The sequence below is a fragment of the Carya illinoinensis genome, chromosome 4, assembly GCF_018687715.1.
Source record: "Carya illinoinensis cultivar Pawnee chromosome 4, C.illinoinensisPawnee_v1, whole genome shotgun sequence".
In the NCBI taxonomy this organism is placed as follows: Eukaryota; Viridiplantae; Streptophyta; class Magnoliopsida; order Fagales; family Juglandaceae; genus Carya; species Carya illinoinensis.
In genome coordinates, this window is record NC_056755.1 from 9,642,387 (window position 1) to 9,669,546 (window position 27,160).

General features: G+C 39.2%; 3 protein-coding genes across 3 annotated transcripts; 1 reads left to right on the forward strand and 2 right to left on the reverse strand.

The window, feature by feature from the left end:
- Positions 1-478: 478 nt before the first annotated feature.
- Positions 479-1,806, reverse strand: LOC122307160 (agamous-like MADS-box protein AP1). Its single transcript, XM_043119845.1, has one exon. The coding sequence runs from the start codon at positions 1,712-1,714 to the stop codon at positions 665-667; it is 1,050 nt and encodes a 349-aa protein (XP_042975779.1). The 5' UTR covers positions 1,715-1,806; the 3' UTR covers positions 479-664.
- Positions 1,807-11,041: 9,235 nt separating this feature from the next.
- LOC122307159 lies at positions 11,042-19,719 on the forward strand. Its single transcript, XM_043119844.1, has 3 exons — positions 11,042-11,604; positions 15,697-17,215; positions 18,179-19,719. The coding sequence occupies exons 1-3, from the start codon at positions 11,241-11,243 to the stop codon at positions 19,347-19,349; spliced, it is 3,054 nt and encodes a 1,017-aa protein (XP_042975778.1). The 5' UTR covers positions 11,042-11,240; the 3' UTR covers positions 19,350-19,719.
- An 886-nt stretch (positions 19,720-20,605) lies between these two features.
- Positions 20,606-23,748, reverse strand: LOC122307161 (probable mediator of RNA polymerase II transcription subunit 26c). Its single transcript, XM_043119846.1, has 9 exons — positions 22,624-23,748; positions 22,455-22,523; positions 22,270-22,352; positions 22,048-22,121; positions 21,874-21,923; positions 21,719-21,752; positions 21,503-21,627; positions 21,130-21,217; positions 20,606-21,014 (listed from the first exon to the last, which is right to left on the reverse strand). The coding sequence occupies exons 1-9, from the start codon at positions 23,020-23,022 to the stop codon at positions 20,893-20,895; spliced, it is 1,044 nt and encodes a 347-aa protein (XP_042975780.1). The 5' UTR covers positions 23,023-23,748; the 3' UTR covers positions 20,606-20,892.
- Positions 23,749-27,160: the final 3,412 nt, after the last annotated feature.

A 27,160-nucleotide genomic window follows, 5' to 3' on the forward strand; every position in this document is an offset into this window, starting at 1 on the left:
TCTGCCTTCTTCTAATATCCCCAGTCTACCTATTGAAAGCTATCCGGTGTCAAGTTTTTGTTCAGTTTAAACCAGCTTGTGTTATGTTAATGACTGCCAGTTCTAAGAATCCCAGCATGGTTTTGGAATCCTCCCTAAAGTGGTTTCTAACACTCGGGATCCTGCACATGCCAGGTGGGTATTGAGAACCTCTTTTCATGTAATATTGTAGATCATGCTTCATATCAGATTACCGAAACTAATTCAAGGGGAACTCCTGAGAAATTATGCAAGATTGGCTGTGATCTATCATTCCCGAGTGTAATTGGGAATTAGATGTCGATTCTGGTAATTCTCAGAATGGAAACAAATTTTGTTATCAATCACCAGAAGTGGATAAAAAAAAAAAAAAAACTGCATAATTAACCGCCATGAAATTTAACTACATAATAATAATAATTGTGACCAAGAATGAAAATTGATATAAAATCATGCATATCCAATCCGATTGTAAAACTAAATTCAAAGTAGTAATTGGAATCTGAGATAACTCTGAACCCCAATCCGATCGAACCCTAAAGTTAAAGTTAATCTGATCATATATCCAAATTCATGATCATGCCTACCTTCAATTTCTATGTTTCTGCATCTTCATCGATCTCAAAGTCGCTGATGCCGGGTGTACCTACGTATAGATTGAGTTCATATCCGCTGGAGGACCGTGCATTTGATCATCTGGTAAATTAGTCTGCATCATGGGGTTCTGTACATTAATAGGCGGAATCAGCTGCATGCTGGGATTGTAATTGAACATTGGAGGCAACAAGGAGTTGTTGACTGATATATTTTCCATCAATCCAACAGTCAGATCATAATAGATCGGATAGCTCGGGGGAGAATACTGTATCATAGTACTAATAGACATGTTTCCATGTGAAGAACAAGCCTCGTCGACCTTGACAACCTTCATCGGATCGGCTAAAGGATTAATACAAAACGGAAGCAAAGAGGAATGATCACCCTGATCATAAGATGAATAGAAATCGGGCCACTGCAGGCCGTTATGATCATCCAGTGATTTTACACAAGACTTAGGCATAGGCAGCAGGTCACTAGCCTGATCTAGTCCAACATTAATCCTTTGAATCATGCCCTGATCAGTGTAGTTAGGAAAATCGCTTGGGATTGATCCAAAGACGTTGGAGTTGCCCGTTATTTCTAATGCTGCATCAATATTCATCGCATAGGAGTTGTTATCTGCGGCCTTTAACATGTCGATTTTTCTCTGCACTGCTTCAATCTTCGTATCCAGAAACCCTTGAGCTATCCTTAGTTGTTCATAAGAGAAATAATCCATACGTTCATCCCACGTCCGAAACATGTTACTCCTGCAATTTTCCATGCGCTTTCTTGAAATCTCTTTATCAATATTCTTCTTGCGGTCAATGAAGTAGTCAGATAAATCCTGAGTTCCTCTCTTACGTGCGCTACTAGTGTTGGACTTGAATTTGTTGACCAAGGTTCTGACGCAATCTTCATCGTTTTCAGGCCAGGTTGCCATATCGCAGGGATGGCCATTTCGTCTGGGACCGTAGATGATCATGCACGCCTTGATGCCACAGAGAGTGGAGATCTCGTAAAGCTTCTTCTCCAAACCCTTTTTTCTCTTATGATAGGTTATCATTCGGGACTTGTCGTTGCTTATGAATTCCATGCTTCTTCTTCTGCGCCCCATCTTTTGGTGGTGTGAAAAACTGAAATTTTAAGATCTCAAACATGCACCGTAGTTTTATAGAGAAAAGGGTCTGAAGATCACATCAAGGAAGATTCAAGGAATTAGCTCATGCCGTTGCCACCTTGATACGAGAGGCCAGCCAGGCATATTACGCGCCCGAGCCAAATTGGCCAACAAGAAATTAACCATGATTGGTAAATCAAAAAAGCAAGATTTCCTCAAATATAAAAATTTATTACTTACCATAAAAAGTGATGAGGATTAATACGGAAAATATGTATACGGGCCTCTCCCTAATTGGAGATCATATAATTTTATTCTCTTTCCAAATTTAAAGTTGCGTTTTGGTATTACGGATCATATATTATGTGATTAGTAAAGAAAAAATAAGAAAATAATAATGATAAAATATTAAATAATAATAATAAAATAATAAATAATAATAATCCAGTAAAATATGTTGAGAATACTCTACCTCCCAAACTCTTAATGTGCTTTAATTTGGATGGAGCTGTGGGCCTGCTTCCTTAATGTCACGGATTTAAATGCTGGAATATTATCTTTCTCCTAATTGGTGGTTGTTTTTATCATGCCCCCTAGATACAATACTTAGTGGAGAAACTTAAATTTTGAATACATTCTGCATGTACTATTTTATGCTAAATTTTCTTGTTAATTAGAACTGATCGATCATGTTAAATTTTGAATACGTCGCTCTTTCTGTCAAATTTTGTCTTGCTACATAATTATATTGTTCTTTATATATAGTAGTATTGAAATGAAAGGGTTTCTGATTATCCATCGTGATGACTTCCAGCATTGGTATTGGTTTATGCATGTTAGATTAGACAATTTTTGGCTAGAGATGTAACTTCTTAATTACATGATAGCTAATGTATTCAAAATCAAACTCCCGGTGTTCCCTCAATAATAATAAAACATTATTATTTTTTATTTGGTGTGGTTTGTATTTCTTACAGACTACGAAGCAATAAGCAAATGGACCAAATCAAATCCTTACAAATAGGAAGGATTATGACAATGGTCCAAAATGAAATGAAATCATTATTCCTAAGAATAAGTGAGTTAATTGAATTAACTTTTAATATTCATAAAAACCATATTGTGTATATATATATGTAGGTCTGTTCATCTGAATTTCAGACCGAGTATCCGGGTGTACCCGGTCCGGAACCCGGATTTTAAATTTGGACCGGATTTCGGCCCGGGTGTACCCGGTTATGACCCGGTCCAAAATCCGGGTGCATCCGGGTTTTTTAAAACCCGAAAATCCAATTCCAGGTATTACCCGGATTTCTTCTTCTTCTTCTTCTTCTTTTTTTAAAACTTACAAAGTTACAGTCGCTAACTAGCTGATGTCACACTAGACCATCGGAGCACAAATTGTGGATATTACAATGATCCTGTTCTTCTTCTTCCTTTTTTTTTTTTTTTTTAACTTACAGCCGCATGATCCTATTCTTCTTCTATTTTTTTTTTTAAACTTACAGCCGCCAGTGTGCTACACTAGACCATTGGAGCACAGATTGAGGGCCAACGACACGCCAAGCAGAAAACCACCAGAAGAAAACTCCACCGCTGCACGTCTTCCACACCCACGAAGTTCCTGCACCCACAATACATAAATCTCTGTTTTTAAGCATGAAAACAGAGCAAAACATTAACATACGTCCAGCAGAGCCCAGCCACCGGAAACCGCCAGGGTAGTGCTCTGTTCTGCTATACCTAAACCAAAATACTTCTACCTGGAAAACCAGCCGCCACTGCATCTTGGAAGCCACCGTACGTCCAGCAGCCCTCCATGTTTCCTTCCTCAACCACAGATAATGCCGGTCATCACTTCTCCCTTTTCAGTTCGTCACTGCCAGCAGAAGACGCCAGGGAACGAGCCTCCACCGTCTGACGCCGATCAGTTGAAGGTCAGCACCTTCTAAGCAACCCCCCAACCCGCAGACGTTGCATGGTATACATAACTCTCTCTCTCTCTCTCTCTCTCTCTCTCTCTCTCTCTCTCTCTCTCTCTCTCTCTCTCTCTCTCTCTCTCTCTCTCTCTCTCAGTGTCGTTCCGCTGCCTCTCTTGTGTCGTTCCACTGCCCTCACTTAGTGATCATCACTGGAGTCTGGGACGTTAGGTCCTTAAGTCACTGAGTGACTAACCCGGGTTCCGTTGCCCTTCAGTTAAGTGGATTTTAAAATAATCTGGATATTGGGTTTAAACCCGGGTTTCGGGTTTAAAATCCAGAACCCGGTCCGGTTCACCCGGGTTTTAAAAATACGGATTTCGAAACCCATAACCGGACACCCAGTTATCCGGGTTCCAGTCCGGATGAACAGTCATATATATGTGATATAAATTATAATAACATTTCATTTACAATACCCAAAAAGTATAGCTTTCTCAACAAATACGTAAACATGTTCACTCTTTTTTGTCATCGAGGACAATTAATTACCAACGAAATGATAGAATAGTTGGGCCATCTGACAGTGTCAATTAGAAAACAAAGAAGGAATCCCATTTTTGGTAACCGATAGAACGGATAGAAGAAAAGTTTTTTAAAAAGAAATTAGGGGTGTTAAACTCCACCATCGATTCTTCTAACAATTATTTTAAAAAAAAAAAAAATCAATTCTAATAGTGATCAAGATTTCAACTTTCTCAACAAGCAAACATAGCATAAAAAAAGTGTAACAAAATAAGATTAGAAATGAACCTGGAATTGAGATTGAGATTGTGAGTGAAAAAGTCAAAATACCCTTAAAACCTTACCCCTGGGAATGGTTATAGAAAATCAGTCTAGAATTTTCCACAATATTCCTATTTAGCATATTCGATTTCTTCATTCGATCTGTTGTGATTTGCCACTAGAAGGTTCTTGTGAGATATTATCCTTTGAGGCAGAAACACATGATGTAATATTCCCCTGCGATTCAAGTGGCACAGAGAGAATTGTAAGGCATGAATGTAAAAGAGAAAACCTTGCCAAAGAGAGAGGTTTGGTGAGGATATCTACAATATGGCATTTGCTTGATACAAAAGAGACAGTGAGAGTTCTTGTAGCCACATGGTCCTTCACAAAATGATAGTCAAAATCCATATGCTTAGTTCTTGAGTGTAAGACAGGATTAATATAAAGATAAGTCGCACCAATATTATCACATAATAAATTTGGTGGATCAAAAATAAAAATTCATAATTCTTTCAACAATGATTGTATCCACAAAAGCTCACAAGCAGTGTTACCCACATATTTATATTCGGTTTCAGTGGATGATCGAGCTATAGTTGTCTGTTTCTTGGAACCCCATGAAATTAAGTGAGACCCAAAATAAATATAAAAACTACCTATTGATTTTCGATCATCAGGGCATTCAACCTAATCAGCGTAAAAAAAGGTAGTAAATTTAAAGGAGGAAACAAAATAAAAATATAAACCAAAAGAGGCAGTGAGACGAAGATAACAGTATTCATTTGAAAGTTTGCCAATGAGAATTGTGGGGACAGTGCATATACTAACAAACTTTATTGACAGCAAACGATATATCTGGCCTAGTGAAAGAGAGGTACTGGAGGCTGCCAACAACATTCCGGTAGAGTTGAGGATCCTCAAAAGAGGATCCTTCAAGGGCAGAGAGCATTGCCAAGGTTGACATAGGGGTTGACACAGGTTTTGACTGATGCATATTGGTATGAATTAAAAGATCGGAAATGTAGTGAGACTGAGACATAAAAAGAACCTTAGTCGTGCAACAAACTTGAATTCCTAAGAAAAAAGTGTAGGAAACGGAGGTCTTTTACAGGAAAGATGGTGCGAAGTGAGGCTATGAAATCAGTAATCAGAGAGGGATCCGAGGCAGTGACCACTATATCATCAACATAAATAAGAACATAAACACAAACAATAGCAGTTGAAAAAATAAACAATGAAGAATTTGAAAGAGAAGCATAAAAACTTAGAGCTAATAACTTGGAACTAAGCTTAGACAACCAAGCCCTAAGGGCTTGTTTCAAACTATAGATGGATTTCTTTAATTTACAAACATGATGAGGGAAATCAAGATTAACAAACTCAATTGATTGCTGCATGAAGATATCTTCCTCCAAGTTCCCGTGCAGGAACACGTTCTAAATATTCAGCTAATGAAGAGGCCATTGATGGGTCACTGTAATAGAGTAAGAGACGAATGGTAACCGACCTAACGACCGGACTAAAGGTCTCTGAGTAGTCAAGCCCAAAATACTGATGAAATCCTTTAGTAACAAGGCGAGCCTTGTGACGCTCAAGAGTGCCATCGATGAGCCTTTTGGTCTTAAGGACCTACTTTAAACCATGGAGATTTTTTATTCAAGTTGGGAGGGATGCGGTCCCATGTATGATTGTGTATGAGAGCTTCAAATTCGCTAGCCATGGCAACGCGCCGAACTAGAAATTTCGAAGTTTCGATATATAAGGTTGGCTCTTCAGGAATGGAGGAAGACTCGGTGAGAAAGGTTATATGTTTCGGTGGAGGGCATGGTATGGTGCCATCTTTGCGATGAAGAGGATAACTATTTTGAGTTTTGGATAGTGTAATCATGGGATGCACATCGGTGAGCAAAGGCAAGGATGGGGCTGAGGAAGCAGGATGCAGAGAAAGGGAGGGAATGTTAGTGTTCAGGGATTGCAGCGCGGTAGAGGAATAAGAATGAGTAATGGGCTAAGGAGGATACGAAAGACATGCGGTGGGCTCATGGGCCTGCACGTTTGGGTTGGAAGGAGGGGATGTATGGATTCATGAATCGATGAGAATAGAGGAAGGCTCATGGGCTTTGTGAGGTTGAATTAGTCTAAAGGGAAGTGTGGGTTCTGTCGGCTATGATTAGGAATGAAGAATCATGGGCTCAGGTAGTGTGAGTGGGTTGAGAGAGAAGTGGAGTTAAGATAGAAGGGGAAGGAGTAAGGCTGTGCGATGGGCCAGACAGATTGGGCTAAGGTAATGGAAAAGTCAAGTGAGAGGGACTAGACCAAATAGAGGAGGGGGCCAGATTAGATGAACCCATAGAGGAAATAAAGCGAAATAGTGTTTCATCAAAGCAAACATCACGTGAAAGCTAGACTCGGTCTAATGGTACATGCAGATAATTATACCCTTTATGATTAAGATTGTAACCTAGAAAAACACAGAGTTGGACATGTAGATCCATTTTGTGAAGATTGAAAGGAAGAAGATTGGGCCAACAAGCCGAAGTTCCGAACCAAAAATACATAAGAAAGTATAGTCATGAAGATAATTAAACAGGACTTGAAATGGTGATATATTATGGAAAATGGGAGTGGGCACACGGTTGATAAGAAAACTGTAGTTTGAAAAGTGTCAACCCAATATTTGGTTAGAACTGAAGACTGGGCTAAGAGAGAAAGCCTGGTTTCAACAATATGGCGATGACATCTTTCAATACTACCATTTTAAGCATGGGACTATGGGTATGTAATTCTATAAGTAATACTAAGATGCTGAAGAATTGCATGAAAGGGGCAAAACTCACCACCCCAATCCGATTGAATAGCAATTGTATTGGAAGAAAAAGTATTACGCATATATTTAACAAAAGTTTAAAAACAAATGTAGAAACATCAGATTTGGCACGGAGAGGAAAAAACTATATGTAGTTTTAGTAAAGTCATCGACAATAGAAAAATAAAATCTAAAACCATTAAAGGAGAGCACAGGCGCTAGTCCCCAAACATCTAAAAATAAAAGTTGAAAATGATAAGTTGAGCAGGAAGGTGACAATGTGTGAGGGAGGGCATGTGACTTGGCTTGGAGACAAGCCAAATAGGGAGATGATGTGGAGGTGGAAGTGACCAGGTGGTTGTACTGCCGTATGGTGAAGGTAGTGGTATGTAGGGAAGGGTGACCAAAACAGGAATGTCATATTTGTGGAGAGGTTCTTTCACCAATGAGTGCATGTTCAGCGAGGAAAGGGGCATGGTCTTAGCATCAATTGGAAGAACATATAAGCCGTTCCTAATGGGGCCTTGAAGAAATACCTCTTGGGTATATAAATCCTTCACAAAAAAATCAGATGAGTTAAATTCTAAGAAAACAAAGTTATCCAAATAAAATTGACAAGCAGATAACAAATTTCGAGTAATTAAAGAAACATGAAGTAATTGACGAAGAAGGAAATTGCCATAAGGTGTCAGAAGAAGGCTAGTGCAAGAATTTTGATTAGAAATTGATGATCTATTGCCAATGCTAACTTGATCAGTCCCTCGATAAGGAGTGGAATTCATATTGAGTGTAGAAAAATCAGCTGTGAAATGATTTGTGGCTGTAGTGTCCGGAAACCAATTAGTAAAATGAGAGGTGGGATTCAGAAAAACTGTGAAATTAGCAGCTAAGGAGGATGGATAAGGGGATCGATAAGCTTGATTAAATCTATGATAATAGGATATGGTTGTGTGACTGACTTTATGACAAACTTGGTAGTTTGGACGATGGGTGTTTTGAGAGGAGAAAATGTTGGTCGACGAGTGATAAGGAGTACGACCACCCCTACCTCACCGAAAGCCACGACCTTGGCCTCAACTAGGTGGAGTGGAAGAGGGAAATGAGCGAGTGAGTGTGGAGTGAGCAGAAAATGAGTTGGCCAAGAGGATGGATTGAGTTTGGTGGGTAAGGCGCAACTCACTATTCAAAAGAAAACTATAAACTTGGGAAAAAGGGTAAGGTTGAGTGGTATACAAGGTCACAACTGACTCATAGTCTTAACCTAAGCCGGCTAAAAGATAGATGATGAATTCGGGAGGAGAGAGGGGATGACCTACTACATTAAGAGAAGCAGATAGAGCCTTGTCTTTGTGAAAATATTGTAAGATGGATTCGAAGCCGTTTTTTAGAACTGTAAGTTGGAATTGGGTTTGCATGATGTGGGCAATGGTTTGGGCAAAGTAGAGACTATAAAGGGTTTGCCAAATTTCATGAGAAGTGGAACAATCAAGAACATGGGAGAGAATGTGTTAATGAGGTAGGAGTTGATGGCCGTCACAATCAACTGGTGTTGAAGAAGCCAAGAGGTGAATTCTAGGTTCAGAAGATCTTTAATGGTGAGGGAAGGTATGGGAATAGTACCATCGACATAATACCCATAAAGCTGGCTACCCCTAAGGAATGGAAGAATTTGAGCCTTCCAGAGTAAGTAATTATTGGTGGATAATTTGATAGTAATGAGATGAGCAACGGAATTGGTGACAAAGGGATTGGGTGGAGAGATGTTGGGTGGTTTCATGATGATCGAAGAAGGGAGGTGTGGACATTGGTCCTATTTAGCTCTGGATACCATGATGAAACAAGCTAAAAATAGAGTGCGGATGAAGTATTCGATGAAATGCCTCATACAGATTTTGTATTTCATAAATGCATTTTTGAATTGTAATTCATCCTCAATACAATAGCACTTAGTGCTGTACAGTATTTATAGAATTTCTCATACAAAAACAATTACAGAGAATTAGTCTAGAATTTTCCATAATATTCCTATTGAGCAGATTAGATTTCTTCATTCTGTTGTGATTTGGCACTAGAAGGTTTTTATGAGGTATTATCCTCTAGGGCAGAAACACGTGCTCTAATAGTCTGTGATAAAGAGGCGATACTAACATAACCGAGATGGAGAAAAGCTGCAACGACGGACAATGAAGAGCAGTTGTCGAGACTAAGGGTTAGGGCGAAAGATTTGGGAGTGTAAAATGAAAATTAAGTAAAATAATTATTTTGCATATTATCTTTTTAAGAAAACAGTTATCTTTGTCATTTGTAATACCACTAGGGTGATGCCTAGCAGTGAGAGCTGGGTGTGTCCCTAGGCTAAATTCTACTTTTTTATTTTTATCTATTTTTTAAATATCTTTAAACATTTTTTAAAAAATATATATCAATATATTAATAGTCAGATCTTTAACCATTAATTAAAAAAAACTAAATACATGTACAGTCAAAACGATGAAGCAAAATGAGAAGGACACTATCATTTTCCTTTGTCATTATTATTTCAATATATAATATAAAAATTATAAATAGAAAAATTTAATTTTTAATTGTTCATAAAAGGATTTTATATAAGAGTAACACTATATACAATCATAAATTGTGTAAGTATTATGCACTCATTTTAAAAAAGAATAGGGTCCATTATTAAAAATTAACATTTTCATATAGATTTCATATTTACTCATTTTCAAAATGAATGTACAACACTTACTCTATAACCATAAATATTATTTCCTTTTGTATAATCTTTTGAAGAGGCAACTTCTAAAACTAAATTTGATAAAATCTTTTCTAAACTGGTATTTTTCTAACAAATATTAAATGGAAAGGTGGTATTAAATTTTAATTAGTAATTTTATTTTGCAAAATGATAGGAAAAGTTTTTAAATAAGAATATAATGTAAAATATGAAATTAAAATAAATTTACTGAATCTTACTTTTTATAATAAAGAATGTCTCACTCAAGATTTTCGCCTTAAGCCACTCAACCTATTGAGCCAATTGTTGGAGTACGTTATCTTTTGCGCCAAGAGTTTTAAGTGAGAAATGCTATAAAACTCAAATACGTAAGTGAATGTTCATACTGATCTACCTCATAGCCATACTTATAAGGAATGCCTAATCCAATGCAAGAAGTTTTATGTTGAGATTGCTTATATTCTTGCTAAACTTGACATTTGGCTAATTTAATACCAATTCTCTAAATCAAAGTGACCCATATACTCCGCACGCCATTGTAACCTATCAACCACTCTCAATTGCATACTCAGAAGTTGCATATCATGTGCGTAATCTTGCTAGCTAATAGGCTTGCTTAGATTATTTCCGGTTTCTCATCATGCATTTCACGTTAACTCATCTATTCATCCCATTTCATTGGAAATTTTATTTCATCTAAAATTATAAAATAATTTTATAAATTCATAATTTTTTGTAATATTATACTCCACAACTATGCCTTTTAAGTAGTCTAAAATCTCAATCAAATGAGCTTTGAGCTCTGCATAAATAAATAAAAAATAATTTATGCAAGTTTAAGGCTAATAAGTTTCATATAATTATTTAAAAAAAAATATTGATCCATTATAAAAAATAATAGTAATAATAATAATATAAGAAAACTTATTTTTTAAATTGATGTAAAACTTTGAAGCTTAAATCTGACGTCACCCGAAAAAGAATTCATTGAAGGCTGGGCCGATCCCGTTCTAAACCATTTTGTCCTTGGGCCCAATAAGTACCCAAAATTCACAGACACCGCACCTGTTCCTCACGTGCGCTAGGGTTTTAGGGAGACCCCCACCTGAGATCTCCTGCTTCTCCCGTTCTCCGCATACATCCCGTCTTAAACCCTGATTCCCACCTCGAATCTCTGAAGCCACCATGCAATGACAGACTTTCTTCCTCAACCAACGCCTGAAACCCCGATTATAAACCCTAGCCCTACCTCTTGCCGTTACTCCCACCAACATGAGAACCCCACTCTCTCCAAGAACCCTCCTCTTCTTCACCTCTTATTCTTCTCCACTGCTTGGGAAAATCTCTCATTTCTCGTCCTCTTCGCATTACGCGTTCCATTCCGTACTTCCGGGGAGACGCCACGACGAGGAGTCCCCGAATGTGAGAGTTTCAGTGTGGTGGGACTTCGAGAATTGCAACTTGCCCAATGGTGTGAACGTCTTCAAGGTCGCCCACTCCATAACCGCGGCGGTTCGGGCCAATGGGATAAAGGGTCCCGTTACCATCACGGCGTTTGGGGACGTTTGCCAGCTCTCGAGGGCGAAGCAGGAGGCGTTGTCCTCGACTGGGATCAATATCACTCACATCCCCAACGGTTCGTGCTTCTTTTTATCTAATTATCTGGCATAGGGGATGTTTTTACACGTTTCAGATAGGTAGTTAGTGAGCATATTCAAGTCTGATAATATGGACTTTTAGCGATTGTTGTTTGAACTTTGAAGTAATTGAGTTGAATTGTGTGGAATAATATTGAATTTTGTATCAGTTACACGGCTAACCCGTTGAAGTTAATTTATTTATGAAAAGAAAGGCTGAAGTATGTATGCTGTTTTTTTTTTTATCCCAAAAAAATCAGATATTATAGGTGGCTGAGTTAATCTTTTAAATGATAAATTGATAAATTTTGGTTGGTGCATTGGGATGAAGGATTTTATTTATGATCTTAGAGGTGTTGACAATGTTGCTGAGCCATCGACCATGAGATTGAGTTTGTTGGTAAAATTTTCAATTTGTTTGTGAGGCAGAGGGCTGCAATTTCCACATTCATAAAACTTGATTGAGCAGTATATGCTTTTAAGATTTGTAGTCTTATCAAGGTTGCATGAAATAGTAGTTCACTGACTGAACAAAAAACAATAGATTTTTTTCGAAGGTTTAGGCCCCATTTGGATGTCAAGATGGTCTCATCTAAACATCCAAACACCACTGAAACACAATCACTTTTCAATTTCAAATTGTCAACTTTTTCATCTATCATTATCTAATCATTATAACTTTCCCAAACTTCCAAACAAATTTATGACTTGTATGCTTCTTTCTCTACTAGTAGGCTGTAATTAGGTATATTTCCTCTTGTATACTACCTGTACATTTGGGCTTTGCATAATTATGAGGATTAATAAATTTCTCTTACTTATAAAAAATAAAACTTCCAAACAAAACACACAAAAAAAAATTCAATTTTTTCGAATCCCATAACAAAAATAATATTCTAACAATTTAATTTTATAATATTTTTATTCAACCTTTTCCTTCTCTTTTCCTTTTGCCTGCTCCTTCAGCAATACAGGTGCTTTATGGGCTTTGTTTGTCTCCACCATTGCAATCATAGCAGACGTTCCAGCCTTACCCTCTTCCTTATTCCCTTTCTTTCGAAAAGTATGGGCTTCCAGATCATGTGCTTTTGAACATAGTTCTTTAAAAGTATTGATTATTTGAGAAGCCAAGATGTGAGACAACTCATATTTGAAGCAATTTATGTACATCTTAAGTTGTTGCGCTTCAAAGAACTCTTGCTTACAGGAGAGTTACAGATTTATCCATATGGTGATAAAGTTATTAACAGACTCGTGTTGACACTACTTGGCTTCCGTCAATTCTGTCACGCCTACACTCCTGTGGGTACTGTAGAAGTGTTTGTGAAACTGTGTTGAAGAATGAACAAACATATAATGAGTCTTAAGGTTTTCTGTTCAACGGGAAATTGTTGAAGGTTTTGTTGCTGCCCTAATTGGAAGCTAAGTTTCCTTCAGAATTTTGAGCAGCATTAGTTAATACTTATCAAAAGTAGGACTGTTCATCCGGGTTCCAACCCGGGAACCCGGGTGAACCCGGGCCGGGAACCGGGTCTCAAAATCCGGGCCAAAACCCGCCCCGAGTTAATCCGGATCAGACCCGGTCCGGAACCCGGATGTACCCGGGTTTTGAAATAACCGGATTCTGGGTTACGGGTCAAACCTTGTGTCATTGTAGCCACTCTGATTATGACTATAAATTGATCGGGTTTTGCCATTTTTACAATAATTATCAAGATACAAACCAACCATAAAAATGATGGAATGCTATAAAAATTACAAGCACCCACTTGATTAACAAACAAAATAACAAAATAAATATGGAAAAACAGATCCATAATACAACTTGAAGGATATAAAAACTGGTAAGATTTCTATATTCTATTTGAACTTTCAACCATTGTCCCAAGAATCACAAGTAAAAGTCCAAGAGGAGAGCTCTATAGTGGATTATGGCAATTTCGAGCAAGCAGCCAACTCCAAAATAATCAGACATCATCAGATGTGGGCTTGCATTTCATCACAAATCTGGTTTAAAACTATATGTTTCTCAATGCATGTGCTCCTGTTACTGAGTTGAGTAATCAGCCAACATAACAATAAAGGTTCTTGGAATAAGTTGTCCCAAATAGCATCAAATGAATTGCATTAAATGCACAAGTCCATAGAAAAAGATTATGACGAATCAAAAGAAAAACAAGATCTTCCATTATTATTCATTCCAATTTTGTAGGCAAACAGACTTCATGTAGTCGATGGAGACAACTTTGACGAACAAGACGGAGCTGCTAAACGATTAGAGCTACCTGAATCCAGGGAAGGAGTCGTCAAAACAGATCATACTAAAACCAATATTTGAAGCAGAGTCTAAAAAAAAGGTAAGATCGTGAAATTTGGGTGAAATAAGATTGTGCTTTTGAGAATAAGATTAATTTTCTGGAGTTGTGGATAGCATCAAATGAATAGCACGTGGGAACTTGAGTTTTTTATATCAAAATAATATTTGGCCAGCAACTTGGATTGGCCAAATTTGGCTAGTGAAAATGATCAAAGTTAAAAGTATATTGTATATTTGTTAGGTCCATTACAGTGAGTTTTTATACAACCTAGTAAAACTTTGGCTAAAATATAGCTAAGTTGATTCCAGTACTGCTAGTGCTATTAGAAACAAGCTGTACTAGATACCATATTCAGGCATATTTTGCAGGAAACGACAGTAGATACATTTATTCCAAATGACAAAAAGATACTTGATGATGGTAAATGGAAGATACACTCAATCAGTTCTGTTATCTTGCAAACCCACATTTACACTAAACATCTTATGAAAATCAACCATCATACCCACAAATGTGAAATCCCCAATCAAACTCAGCCACAAATGTGAGCAGTTTTAAATTATGGGTAAGGACCCGAGATCAAAACACATCCTAAATACCCCCCATATAGACACAAAACAAACACCCAAAAGTGTCGAGCATCAAATTTACATTAAAAAAAATAAAAAACGGGACAACTCTCTACAGAATATAGTAGACAAAAATCACATTAAAAAAAAATCATCCATTTATTCCATTTCGAATGCAAAAAAAAACCCAAAAAAACCAGAGATTTTGAACAAAGCAAAGGTAACATAGTAGAAAAGCATTTAAGCAAGACCCAGAGAGGAGAAAAACTGACCGAACGGCACGCAAGGATGAAAATGACCGAGCAAAGTGATGAAGACAATGGCATGAGGTGAGGAAGACGACGGCACGAGGACGAAGACCAGGTATGCGGATGAAGATGACGGCTAGGGTTTCGGAGAGACTGAGAAAGGGCTTTCGGCGAGATGAGTGAGAGAGAGAGAGGGAGAGAGAGAGAGAGAGTGAAGAAGAGAGAGATCACACGGGTTGGGACTTGGGAGACGGCTCCAGAGACAACGAGAGATTAGGGTTTTTTTTTTTTAACTTTATATACAAACCCGGTTAACCGGGTTATAATACGGAACCCGGGTTTGAAACCCGGGTCCGGACCGGGTATATACGGTTTAGAATGCGGTTTTCGGCCCGGGTCAAATCCGGACCGAAAACCATAACCGGGAACCCGGCTATCCGGGTTCCGGTCCGGGCCGGATAAAATCCGGCCCGTATGAATAGTCCTAATCAAAAGATAAGATCTGAATGAGAGCATGATGTTCTCAGGTTTATTTTCCCTCTCTCTGAATGAACTGAAATGAACTTCATTTTTCCTTTTTCTTTTCTCTATATTTATCTGGACATGGAGACTTCACCATGAACATGGATATTCACAAATATCAATTTGTATGTTGGATCTTGAAACCTGAATGATATTCAATACATCACTTACTGTTAGATTATTGCAGTATAATATATTTAGCACTCTGCAATTATACATTCATTTCTTCTGGTCAACAATTGCAAAGCTTACATATATTCAATTAATTTAATTTTCCTTACCACTGATTGTTGTTTCCAAATATTTTCTCTCAGTTAAGTTTTAACATTTCATGTACATTGTTTAGTGGTTGAGCAGATGATATACTGTTGTTTGATCATAAGTTTCAGTTCAATTTGAACGTTTTGTGGATATCATTATATACTTGGGTGCAGGTGGAAAGAACAGCGCTGATAGGTCTCTTCTTGTAGATCTTATGTATTGGGTTTCTCAAAATCCTCCACCAGCACATCTCTTTTTAATTTCTGGTGACAGGGACTTTGCTAGCATTTTACACAGGTTAAGATTGAACAACTACAATATATTGCTTGCGAGTCCTGAAAGTACACCTGGTGTTCTTTGTAGTGCTGCAAGTATCATGTGGCATTGGCCTTCCTTGATTAGAGGGGAAACCCTTACTGGGAAGCATTTTAATCAACCCCCAGATGGTCCCTATGGTTCTTGGTATGGCCACTCTAAGGTGCCTCTTGAAGATCCCTTCTCAGTTACTGAGCAACCAGCCTCACAAGCTGAGGTCTTGCCTGAACCTAGTCCAGATTCTAACCCTCGTCCTGTTCCTAAGATAATGACAAAGCTGATTCGTGGTATATTGAATAGTCACCCTGAAGGACTTTCCATTAGAGAACTTCGTTCCAAGTTGGGAAATACTTTGAACATAGACAGAGACTTTTATGGGTATAAAAAGTTTTCCCTCTTTCTTCTATCAATGCCACACATTTTAAAGCTTCAGTCTGAACGTCATGGTCAATTTGTTGTGCATGGTATCACCTCTAAAACCCCTGAACCATTTCAGTCCAATCCAGCCTTGTTCACAGAACCTGCAAGTGATAACGGAGTCCAGGACTTCTCTGCAACTTCAAACTCAAATGGTGAGCTGGGATCTGTTGCTGGAGGTGTAAATGGGAAGCCATCATTGTCTCCATCCCCCGAGTCAAATGTGAAGGGGCCTCCTAAAAAAGTTCAAGAACCTTCTGCACTTGGCAGATCTGTTACAGGAGTGATGGATGATAAGTCAGCAGTGCCCTCATCCCCTGAATTAAACGTTGAGGAGGTGCAACAGCACTCTCCACATGAGGAGAAGGGTGTTGAACAGGTGAAGAACCGTCATTTGCCTGTAGTGGTTGAACAAGATTCTGCAACTGCAGTGGAGTTTTTTAAGAGAGTTTGGAGAAAATATTTTGGCAGAATTGATGGTGGTCACATGAATAAAAGTCAAATCATTCCAGAAAAATGTTCTACTTCTGGTGTTATGTCTGAGAAAAAAGGTCATGAAACTTCTGAATATGGTTCCACTGTTAATGGCTCAAAAATGGCAAAAGTTGACAAATGTGTGAACTCAACAAGCCTGGACGCTAAACCAATATGTCAGCTGCCATATTCTTCTGCCAGTAATGGGTCGGCTATAGACAGCAAAACTGCTACAATTTCTGAAGCTTATGGTAATAACTCAAGCACAGGTCCAGGTTTCTTCAACCAGATGGTATATTGGTGTAAATTTTGGAGAAGTAACCCAAATTCTGATATATTAAATGATCAACCCAGAGATAAACTGGACCAGATAAATAGTCATTCTGAAAAGCATAGCTTATTTTCTATGGATTCTTTTTGGAGTGACATGGAATCCTTTCTGAGCACAGTCCATGGTTCAGTTATTGTCTCCCAGTCAAGGACCAGGTTTTATGCATTGTCTTGCTTTTCTATCTTTTATGCTGTTTTCTTTCTGATGCCACTGATGATATCCTTTTATCCGGCTTATGCTTGTGTATTGTAAATACTTGGTCCTGTTCCTTATATTCTTATCATTGATGTAATATCAACTATCAGAGAGAAGAAAAAATGAAGTATCTCAAATTGTAGTAAACATCTGACTAAAGATATCAGATACTGGGTTCTCTGCGAATTATTTGCAACTTACTTTATGTTTTGGCTTTTTGATTTTTTTTAAGCGTAGATATCTAATTTAGTGGTTGGAAACTTGTTGGATAGGTTTTCTGTCTTAATATTTTTTTTTTTGGTCATCAGAATTTATCGTGGGGAGGAACTACTTAAATTCTTGCATACACATGTTTTATATTGAACTACATTAGATGGAATGAAATTTAGCAGAAGGCTTAGAACTCCAGTCTGAGTGCCACAAGATTGGCTGGGGAGAGTTTTCATTGATCATTTTCTGGCTTTTTATTAAGAGAACATCTGCAACTTTTCTGCAGTTCTTCCACTTCATGATTCAAATGCAAATGTTAACTGATTGATATGCCAGTCGGGCTCCAGCCTAATTGTCAAAGGGCGGGGCTTAGGATGATTTGTAGACTCAGAATCTTGGGTCCATTTCCACACTAGGGATTCCCCCAAATTACCTGATATACGATTCTGACTGACGTACCTGGATTTACTTCTTAGGGGTAGGTCCAAAGGTCCCACATTGGTAAAGTTCCACGTCACTAAAAGGGGAAAAAAAAAAAGAAAAAAAGAAAAAAAAAAAAAACCTTTTAAACCTAAAAGCTCTCCAACCCTGTTGATGCCTTTATTGCCGTGATCTGACAACTTGTGCTGATGTTTAAGCTGGGTGTCTTAAACTTAGCACTTGGAATCAGAAGCATATGCTAATATTATTCTACTATATGTGATTCTTTTCAGGGAACAGATGGCACAAAATCTGCGAAATAAAGGGCCTCCAGCTCTTAGATCTCTGCGTGAAAGTGACCTCCTCCATTTGGTAGATTTATTAATATCAGAAATGAAATGGATGGAGGAACACCCCTCTCAGACATCACCTTTCAAACTCACTTTGCCGTTTGGAAAGAGCTATTTGGTTCAAGCTCATGGTTCAAATGGGTTGAGCTCTATCTTTCTGGGCACAAGATTACAGTCATCAGAACACGGAGAAAGAAAATATCAAAATATTCCTCGTACTGGAGTTGCTCCACCTGCCGTTCACGAGGAACATTCAGTCAGATCTAGAAGTGATATATTAGCTGATTGTCAGAAGCTCGTGAATGAGATATTAAAGAATTATCCAAATGGGTATAATATGAGCTCCTTCAGAAAAATTTTCCTCGAGAGGTATGGTTATCCTCTTGATTTACAGAAGCTTGGGCATCAAAGGTTGGTATCCCTGTTACAGATAATGCCTGGGGTGAAAATAGTCTCCACTCATATTTTTCCCTCTAGTGAAGCCTCAAGTGGTTCAGGCCTAGAAATTGCCCTTCCTGATAGTCAAGAAAATAGTGCTAGTCATTCAGTTGCAAATTCAGATAGTGAATTGTCTGATTCAACAAAGAAGAATGATGATTTTGACTCTCCATGGGAAGAATTAGGGACTGTTGCTGATACAGGTTCTACAAAAAATGAAATGGAATCTTTTTCAATGACGAAAACTACAGAACAAACAGAAAGGCGAAAATATCCTGATTATGAACCTTCCATCTCTGATAATGACTTTTCTGATTCAGAAGGGGAGACGTCTTTATTAGCTGGACGTGAGAGGCATGGGAAAAGAATGAACGACGAAGATAGCTCCCTACTGCAAGTTCTAGATTCCTGGTACAGCACCAAGGAAGGTGACAATAGAAAGAACGAGTTAGAAAATGTTGATGGCATGATTGATTATTCAACAAACGGTTCAAAGCTATCTGCTTCATCCGCTATTGGAACCGGGAGTGAAACTTGTACAGGAAACTCTGTACGGAGACAAAGACCTCGAAAGAACTTTTCATTTGTTGCTGACTCAGTTGAGGTTAAGGACAAGCTGATTGACGGAATATTGGGTAGCCTGAAGAAATCAGGTGAATCAAGGATGCAGGGCTGAAGGGTTCAAAAACAAGATCTGATGCATCAGGGGTTCTCAGGTTGAATGCTGGAAATGGGATTTCCGTGCTAGTGAGAAAGCTTTATTAGAAACAGGTGGTAATTAATTATAATCAAGCATCATTCATCTTTTGCAGATTTTATTAGAGAAAAAAAAATTATTGTATTGAGGTTAGAGCCTCAGAGGTGGGATGCGTGATCATTGGCACTACCAAGAATGTATGTTTAGGCTTAAATCCAACTGATGGTTAGGGATGACAGCGATATTAGAGAAAGTATATTATTACCAAGGCACATCACATACCAACATTATATTCATGCTGATTAGCAATTTGGATTGCATCCATTGCGAAGCAAAGTTCACCTTGCTATTTCTATGGCATTCTACTCTAAACTTGTGTTTTATAAGCAAAATCTGTGGTGTAAAACAAAAAAAGTGCTACAACCACAAAGGGGAATTAAATAAAATTAATTTCACAAAATTATATGAATTCATATGTTCCGTTAAATTTATTTTATAATAAAAATAACTTTACAATTTGACAAATTAGATCAACTCCCATCAATTTATAAAATTATTTTTATATACTATGGTACTTATTAAAAAAAAAATGATTCCTATGCAAATAATGAAGGTGGATGATTAATTTTTTTGTCTTTATTTTTTGGAGCCGATTATTAGATTTACTTGTTTTGTCATGCATTAAGCATAATTGTCTAATCTTTCTATCCCTTACTCAAAAGTTAAAATCCCCAGAGGGGGTGATTGTAGCACCCTGCCAAATGGACATCCTTTGGCACGTGAAAAACACTTATTTTTCATGATATGATATTTCATGCTAGATAAAAGTATTATCGCATCATTTATATTTTAAAGATACCTTAAAAATTTTATTTTTAATTTAAATGGTTCCTCTTCCACATCAAATATTAAGAGTTCAAAGCCTGAAAATAAAAACATTAATTTAGACAATTCAATTTTCAACCATCCCAATCCAAACCCAGCAGTTCTTTTCCATTTTGACTTTTAAAATTCAATTTCTCAGAAGCTCCATTCCTAATACGATGATTTATTTTCTAACTTGGATACTAAAGAGGATGATTGATGAAAAATCACCTCCAAGTTCCAACAGAAACCGCCATTAACAAGGCCAGCAGCCCCACCATCATACAAATCCTTCGATCCTACACTAACTTTTTGAGGGCAATTGGCTCACAAGATTGGCATCACTGTACCACACCACATGAACACCACCATAACAAAAGCTGCTTCATTTTTTATTCTGTTCACACCCTCTTCCCCAACCCAAATTAAAGGGAGAAAAAGGGGGGAAAACATTTCAATGAAAGTCTCGAGCTCTTTGTTTTCTACTTCCCAAATATCCAATTTTAGTTCTTTTGTCATGGATTAAGTAATTGAAGAAAAGTGCTCTTGCTTTTGTTTCTTTAAGTTCAAAAAACAGAAGAGAGACCAACACCAGTTTTGGAACTTCCCGGCCTCTGCCTCAGGTACTCCATTGTAAATACAAGTATGCCATATCCAGTCACCAGCGCCTCCCGTGAGAACCACCACCTCCACCTCCACCTTTGTTCTTTGCAAAGAAGGTATTCTTGGGTTTAGGAATCTCATGGATGTCCATCACCTGAATCGTTCTTTGCTTTTTGGCTTCACAATAAGTAGAACACACAAGCACAGACAGCATCAGCATAAGCTAAAAATAAGAACTACAAAAAACATGGAATGCAGCAAAATTATAGAAACAAAAGGCAATAAATCAAACCATTTTGAGCTTCTTTGTAATTCTCTTGAAGCCGTTTTCTTGCTGAAGCCAGTTTTTCTGAGTCAAAATCCTTTTGCTCCCTTTGTCTCTGCATAAATCAATTAAGTGATTCAAATTGAGTTAAATCTTCTTATAATACATTTGATTGGCCTGAAAGAGAATAGCAGGAGTATATCTCAAAACTCCATATTGTTAACGGGGCATGGTGAGAAAACTTACACCTCCCACTCAATTGAACCAAAATAAACCATTTGATACAATTGAGTTTGGTTTCTCATATTCTGGAAGCATTAATGCTTCGAAAAATTATTCTCTATCTCCCACTTTTCATCAACCAAACATAGAGCTAGAAACTCTAAGTTGGTATCCATACATTTTGATGTGCAGATGCAGATAGAGTTGTAGATTGGGCTGGTCTAAGAGGAGCTTCCTTCCGAGGAATCGTTTTTGGCTTAGGCTCTGATTCTGAGTTATTCTTGTCTGACCCAGAACTCCCATCTGTTCAGGCAAGACAGATCAACAAAATCCAATCAAAAGAACACGCAACAAAGACGAAAAGTTGAACTTTGAATCTGATTATACGACTCACTGTGTGGATTGGGAGAGTATCCAAAATCAGGAACCTATAAAGGAAGAGAATATCAGAAAGTTAAAACAAGACAGAAAATTACAACTGTCTTTTTTCCCAGGCTCCCAGGCAAAGTAAATTAGCTAGAAATGAAAGCAAAAAATGGTTCCTTCCACCTGGTGATGACCATTTTGGGGAATTTTCCTTGGGGGCGATTCACCATCCTCTGCCAACAACATCCATTACCATTTTTAACATAATTTGTAAAGCACAATTTGCATTTCAACGACCCCCAAATCTTTTCTCAGAAGGGAAAATTAAATAAAACTAGGTGAAGAGTAAAATGTTACCCATTAGAGCAGAGGAAGTCTGTTCCCCAGGTTGATTCAACTTCACCCATTCATCCACAATATCCTTCCACTTCCTGACCAAAACAAAACCATCGCAATAAATCTTGAACAACTTTCTCCAACACTTGCACTATCATGTGCAATTAAAGAAAACGAAAGATTAGAAACGAAAAAAATAAGAACATTTGTACATATTTCTCTTAAATTTTGGCCGTTCAAAACCTGACTAATAGCTTCACCAATCTCCGGACATCGCTTGATGAATGCTTTCGCAATCGATTCACATGCCTTCCTATATCAGTCTCCTATAATTCAAAATAACAACAGATGAATAAATATTAGATAAACGTTATAATCCGAAGAGATTAATTTAAAAATACCAAGAAAAATCTGGTAGCATAATTTACCTTGAGTGCCTGAAATGTTATATCCATGTCTGCTAGACTTTGAAGCAATTCAACCAAAGAATCATCAGACTGACTCCCGGAAACGAATCCAAACCAAAGAGAAAATCAAACTCAGAAAGATAAAACTGAAATATAAACGAAAAAATTAGCAGAAAGAAAGGAAAAAAACCTGGTCAGGATCTTCGAGGTGCTCCTTAATTTCCAGAATTTTTGTCTGCTCGTCATCGAACAGACCACCGAAGGGATCCAAATCTCCGACGTCCTCGCCTTCTACGGACTGCGGCGTCATCGGTGACCCTCCTTTCCCTTCGTGGCCGCTACAATCCTTCCCCGTCGGAGCCCTCGCCTCGCGAAGATTATTAGGCCGCAGGTTGTCTACGTCGTCGCAGTTTCGGCACCGAGGCTGCGCCGGCGAGGTCGCCGAGTAAAGCCGTTCCACGATCCCGTCCCTACGGTGCTTGAGCTCGTCGCCGTAGTCCGAAGACGCCAACGTTATGGCAGTGTCAATGAACGTCCACACGTCAACCCCACAGCTCTCCAGAACTTCCCGGAAATCATCTAAATCCATCGTCGCAGTCGTCGTCGCGGTACCGATGAGTTATTTCGATAGAAAAGAAAACAAGGCTCAGCTCAAAATGGGTAATCTATCGTATTTTCTGAGCGGTTTCGGAGATTGGAATCGTGAGCGTTTGCATCACCGGATCTGGACTAAAGACGAGGTCGCACCTCGAAGACAATAAACCGTGTCTGACAATTGACAAAGGAGGTAACGTAAGAAAACTTGCGTACATACATCCGAGGGAGGAATCATCGAAATCCCATTCGGACAAAACTAGAGGAGCACACAGATCTGAGAAGAAGGAAAAAGCTGAACCGGATTTTTGGGGATGGGTAAGGGAGGGCAGAACAAGATGATCTCTGTTCCTTTTATCCCTATTCTTTTTTCCCTTTCTCGGTTTCTTTCTCGGTTTCCTTCGGTTTTCGGATCGAACTGTGCCAGGATTTTCTTTAAAGACAAGTGGGGGTATATTTCAAGACGAAGTTTTTTATCTTTTCGTTTTGCTTTTATGAAATGCTTTAGTTCACGTTGACCTGCGAATCAGCCATGAACTCGTGGGTTTGTGGCGCTCTCTCTCTCTCTCTCTGCGTCGTCTTCTTAGAAGAAGCAGGTGGTTCAGTAAAGGAAGGGAGGGAGAGTTGTGGGAAAAATGGGGGTTTCTTTGGCATTATTGCTGGAATATTGATGTGAATGTGTGTTTTCCGACTGCCCAATATCCAACGTCAGGATGGTCGGTCCGGATTACTCGCCTGTAAATATTCCGATTTCATTTCATCTCTCTCTACAATTTGAAAATTTATAAATATAATTATACATTAATATGTTAATATAATATAATTGATTAAAAATAAATTTTATTAAAAATAATATTAATTTAAATTTTAAATATGAATAAATTAATATTGATACACAAATTAATACGCGATTGTGATTATATATAGTAAAATTCTTACAATTTACATTGTTTGGTGGTGTTGTGTAAACATTTAGGTAATGCATACCTTCCATTAGCTTTTATTTTTGTATTTTCTCCCTTTCTCTTTTTTTATATAAATAATGTTATATTTTATATTTCTATCATATTTTCGTATCACTATATAAAATATAACATATTTATTATTATTAAATAATAAAAAATTATCTAATATTAATAAAAATGACACATCTTATCTAATATGATAAGAATAAAATAATAATATGACTTATAAAATTTTTCTTTTTCTATACTTAATGCATCACTAATATGGAAGTATTTGCTATGTTAGAAAAAAATAATTAGTGTTTTAATCTTTTTAAAATTATAATAAATATTGAATGAGAAATGGGTTTCATATAAACAACAAACAACCTAACAGGAACTCTTGTGTGGCTTAACTAAAAACCGGCCACCTTGCCTTGACAAACCACGAAGGATTCATGGTTGAGACCATGACATGACCATTAACAGGGCTGGACAGCCCCACGACAGCCCACAAGCATGCCACGGTCCTGACCATGGCACGCCCAAGATGCCCCACAAGGCTCGTGAGCAGGCCAGCCACGCGCACAGCACGTAGCCCATGCGCCAAGCCCACCATGCGCAGGCCAGCACCAGCGCACGCCCAGGGCCACGTCAAGCCATGCAGGCTGTGCAAGCCATGCAGGGCGTGTAAGCCATGCAGCACGCAGCCCTGCCTAGGCCAGACTAGCATGCACGCACGGACCCAGACCAAGCCAGGCAGCCCCTGCACAGCACCTGCACCAGCTTAGACCAGGCCACGCGCATGACCATGCACTGACCCAACAGCACACCACGCACGAGGCCAGCCACGTTCAGCACGCAAGCCATGCGCAGGGCAACCAGCAAGCCCATGCGTAGGGCCTCCAGCGCGCACAGTGTGCAAGCCGTTGGCAACCTGCAAGCCCATGCGCAGGGCCACCAGCTCGCACAGCGTGCAAGCCATGGGCCACCAGCACTCCCATGCGTATGTTCCTCAACAGGCACAGCAAGCAAGCCAAGGCCATGCCATGGCCCTGCCAGCCAACCCAGCGCGCCTGACCTGCACGCATAACCTGCACGCACAGGCCATGCCCAGTGCCCACAGCCAGCCTGCCCAGGCCAAGTGCACGCCCAGCATGCAGACACGCCCAGGGCCAAACCAAGCCACGTGCACGACCAGGCACTGACACTAGCACCTGCACGACACCAGCCATGTCAGAGCCAGCCAACCAGGCACTAGCACATGCACGGCACCAACCATGCCAGCACCAGGCAGCACATGCACTGGCACCGACCATGCCAGCGCCAGGCCCACGATAGGACCAGGCCACCAGCACCAGACCAGGCCAGACAGCACCTGCATGGCACCTGCACCTGCCCCGACCAAAGCCATGTGCATGACCATGCCCTGGCACCTGCACGTGCACAGCACCAGTCCATGCTAAGCAGCACCAGGCCATGCCATCTGCACCACTCCAACCGAGCCAACCAAGCCCTGGCCATGCCACTCAGCACCTGGACCATGCCTTCAACACCAAGCCATGCCGCACAGCACAGGGGCCTTGCCACCAACACCAAGCCACCAAGACCACCACGGATCCAACATGCCAAGGACCACACGTGGAGCTCATCCAAGACCTTTTTCATTTATTTTCTTTTATTATTTATTTTCTTTTATTTTATGCTTTGCCTATAATATGGCACTTAGCCTTTGTAGTAGGAACTTTTGGACTTTTGGCTAGACTTATGATTTTCGGACTTTAGGGGGAAACCCTTGAAGATGGAACCTTTGGCATTTGCCATTGGTGGGTTCTTGAAGAACCCTTCGGTGCTTGCACTTGGAACTCATGGGGTGCAATCCGTGAACTCCCTTAAGACAAACACTTCATGCAATCCGTGAATTGAAGTGGTTGACACTATCCTTGCACCTTTTGAATTCAATCCATGAATCCCAAGAGGGAGAAGCACTTCTTGCAATCCGTGAATGGAAGTGATTCGAGTTATCATTTCATTTTTGTTATTCTTGTATTTGTTTTGTTCTATTGTAATCTTTCTTGTTTCCCATTATCATTTCGTTAATGTCATTGTTCTTCATGTTCTTGTCATGTTCATACTTTTCTTGAGCTATCCTTTCATCTTTTAGATTCAATCCATGAATCCCAAAAAATAGAAGCACTACTTGCAATCCGTGAATGGAAGTGATACAAGTTATCCTTTCATTTGCGTTATCCTTTTATTTGTGTTGTTCTATTACCATCTTCTTATCCTTCATTTTCGGGCAAGCCACTGTTCTTCATATTCATGCCTCTTTCTTAATGTTTTCTTGAGCTTTCCCACCATCCAAACGTCGCCAAGTCCCACCCAACACTCACACACGGCCTAACCAAGTTTTCCACACTTGGCTCACCCAACCATGACTCACCTAATGCCCATGAACCGTAGCCAACACACTCCCAAATCCTAGCCTCCACTAGCCGTCCAACCCATTTCCCCACCAAACCCTAGTTGCCACCTAAAAGTGGCCATTGGCCTTTCCCAAGCTAAGTTTCCCTTAAGCATTTTGGGAAACCCTAGCTACCCCTCTCACCAACGGATCCCTTAGTCCAAACCTTAGCCTACACATCACTAAAACTGAATCCCCAACTTGCCCCCAACTTGCCGTCCAACATAGCCCCCATTCCCATAAACCCTAGTCCACTTGCCTCAATTGACAACTTGACTTTTCCTTAGGAAAGTTGTCACCCACCATTTTGGAAAAACCAACTCCACACTCAACCCATCAAGTCCACCCACCGAAAAGTGTCACTAGACAACTTTACTTTTCATTAGGAAAAGTTGTCACCCATTATTTCGGGAAAACCAATCCCACACAAAAACCTCTCATCCGTCCCTCAACTTAGCCCCACCTACTCGGCACCCTCTCCAAGAATTAACCCCAACCGGCCTAGACAACTTATCTTTCAAAAGAGACAAGCTGTCCACTTTCCATTTCAGGAAAACCCAGCCCCACACTCAAACCTCTCATCCGTCCATCACCTTAGCCCCACCTACAAGAGCACCCTAGACACCCTCCTTTCACTTTAGCTAAAGTTGCCCCCTCTCAAATAAGGCAACTTGAGCTACCACTCACCAACGGATCCTTTAGTCCAAACCTTACCCCACACCTCA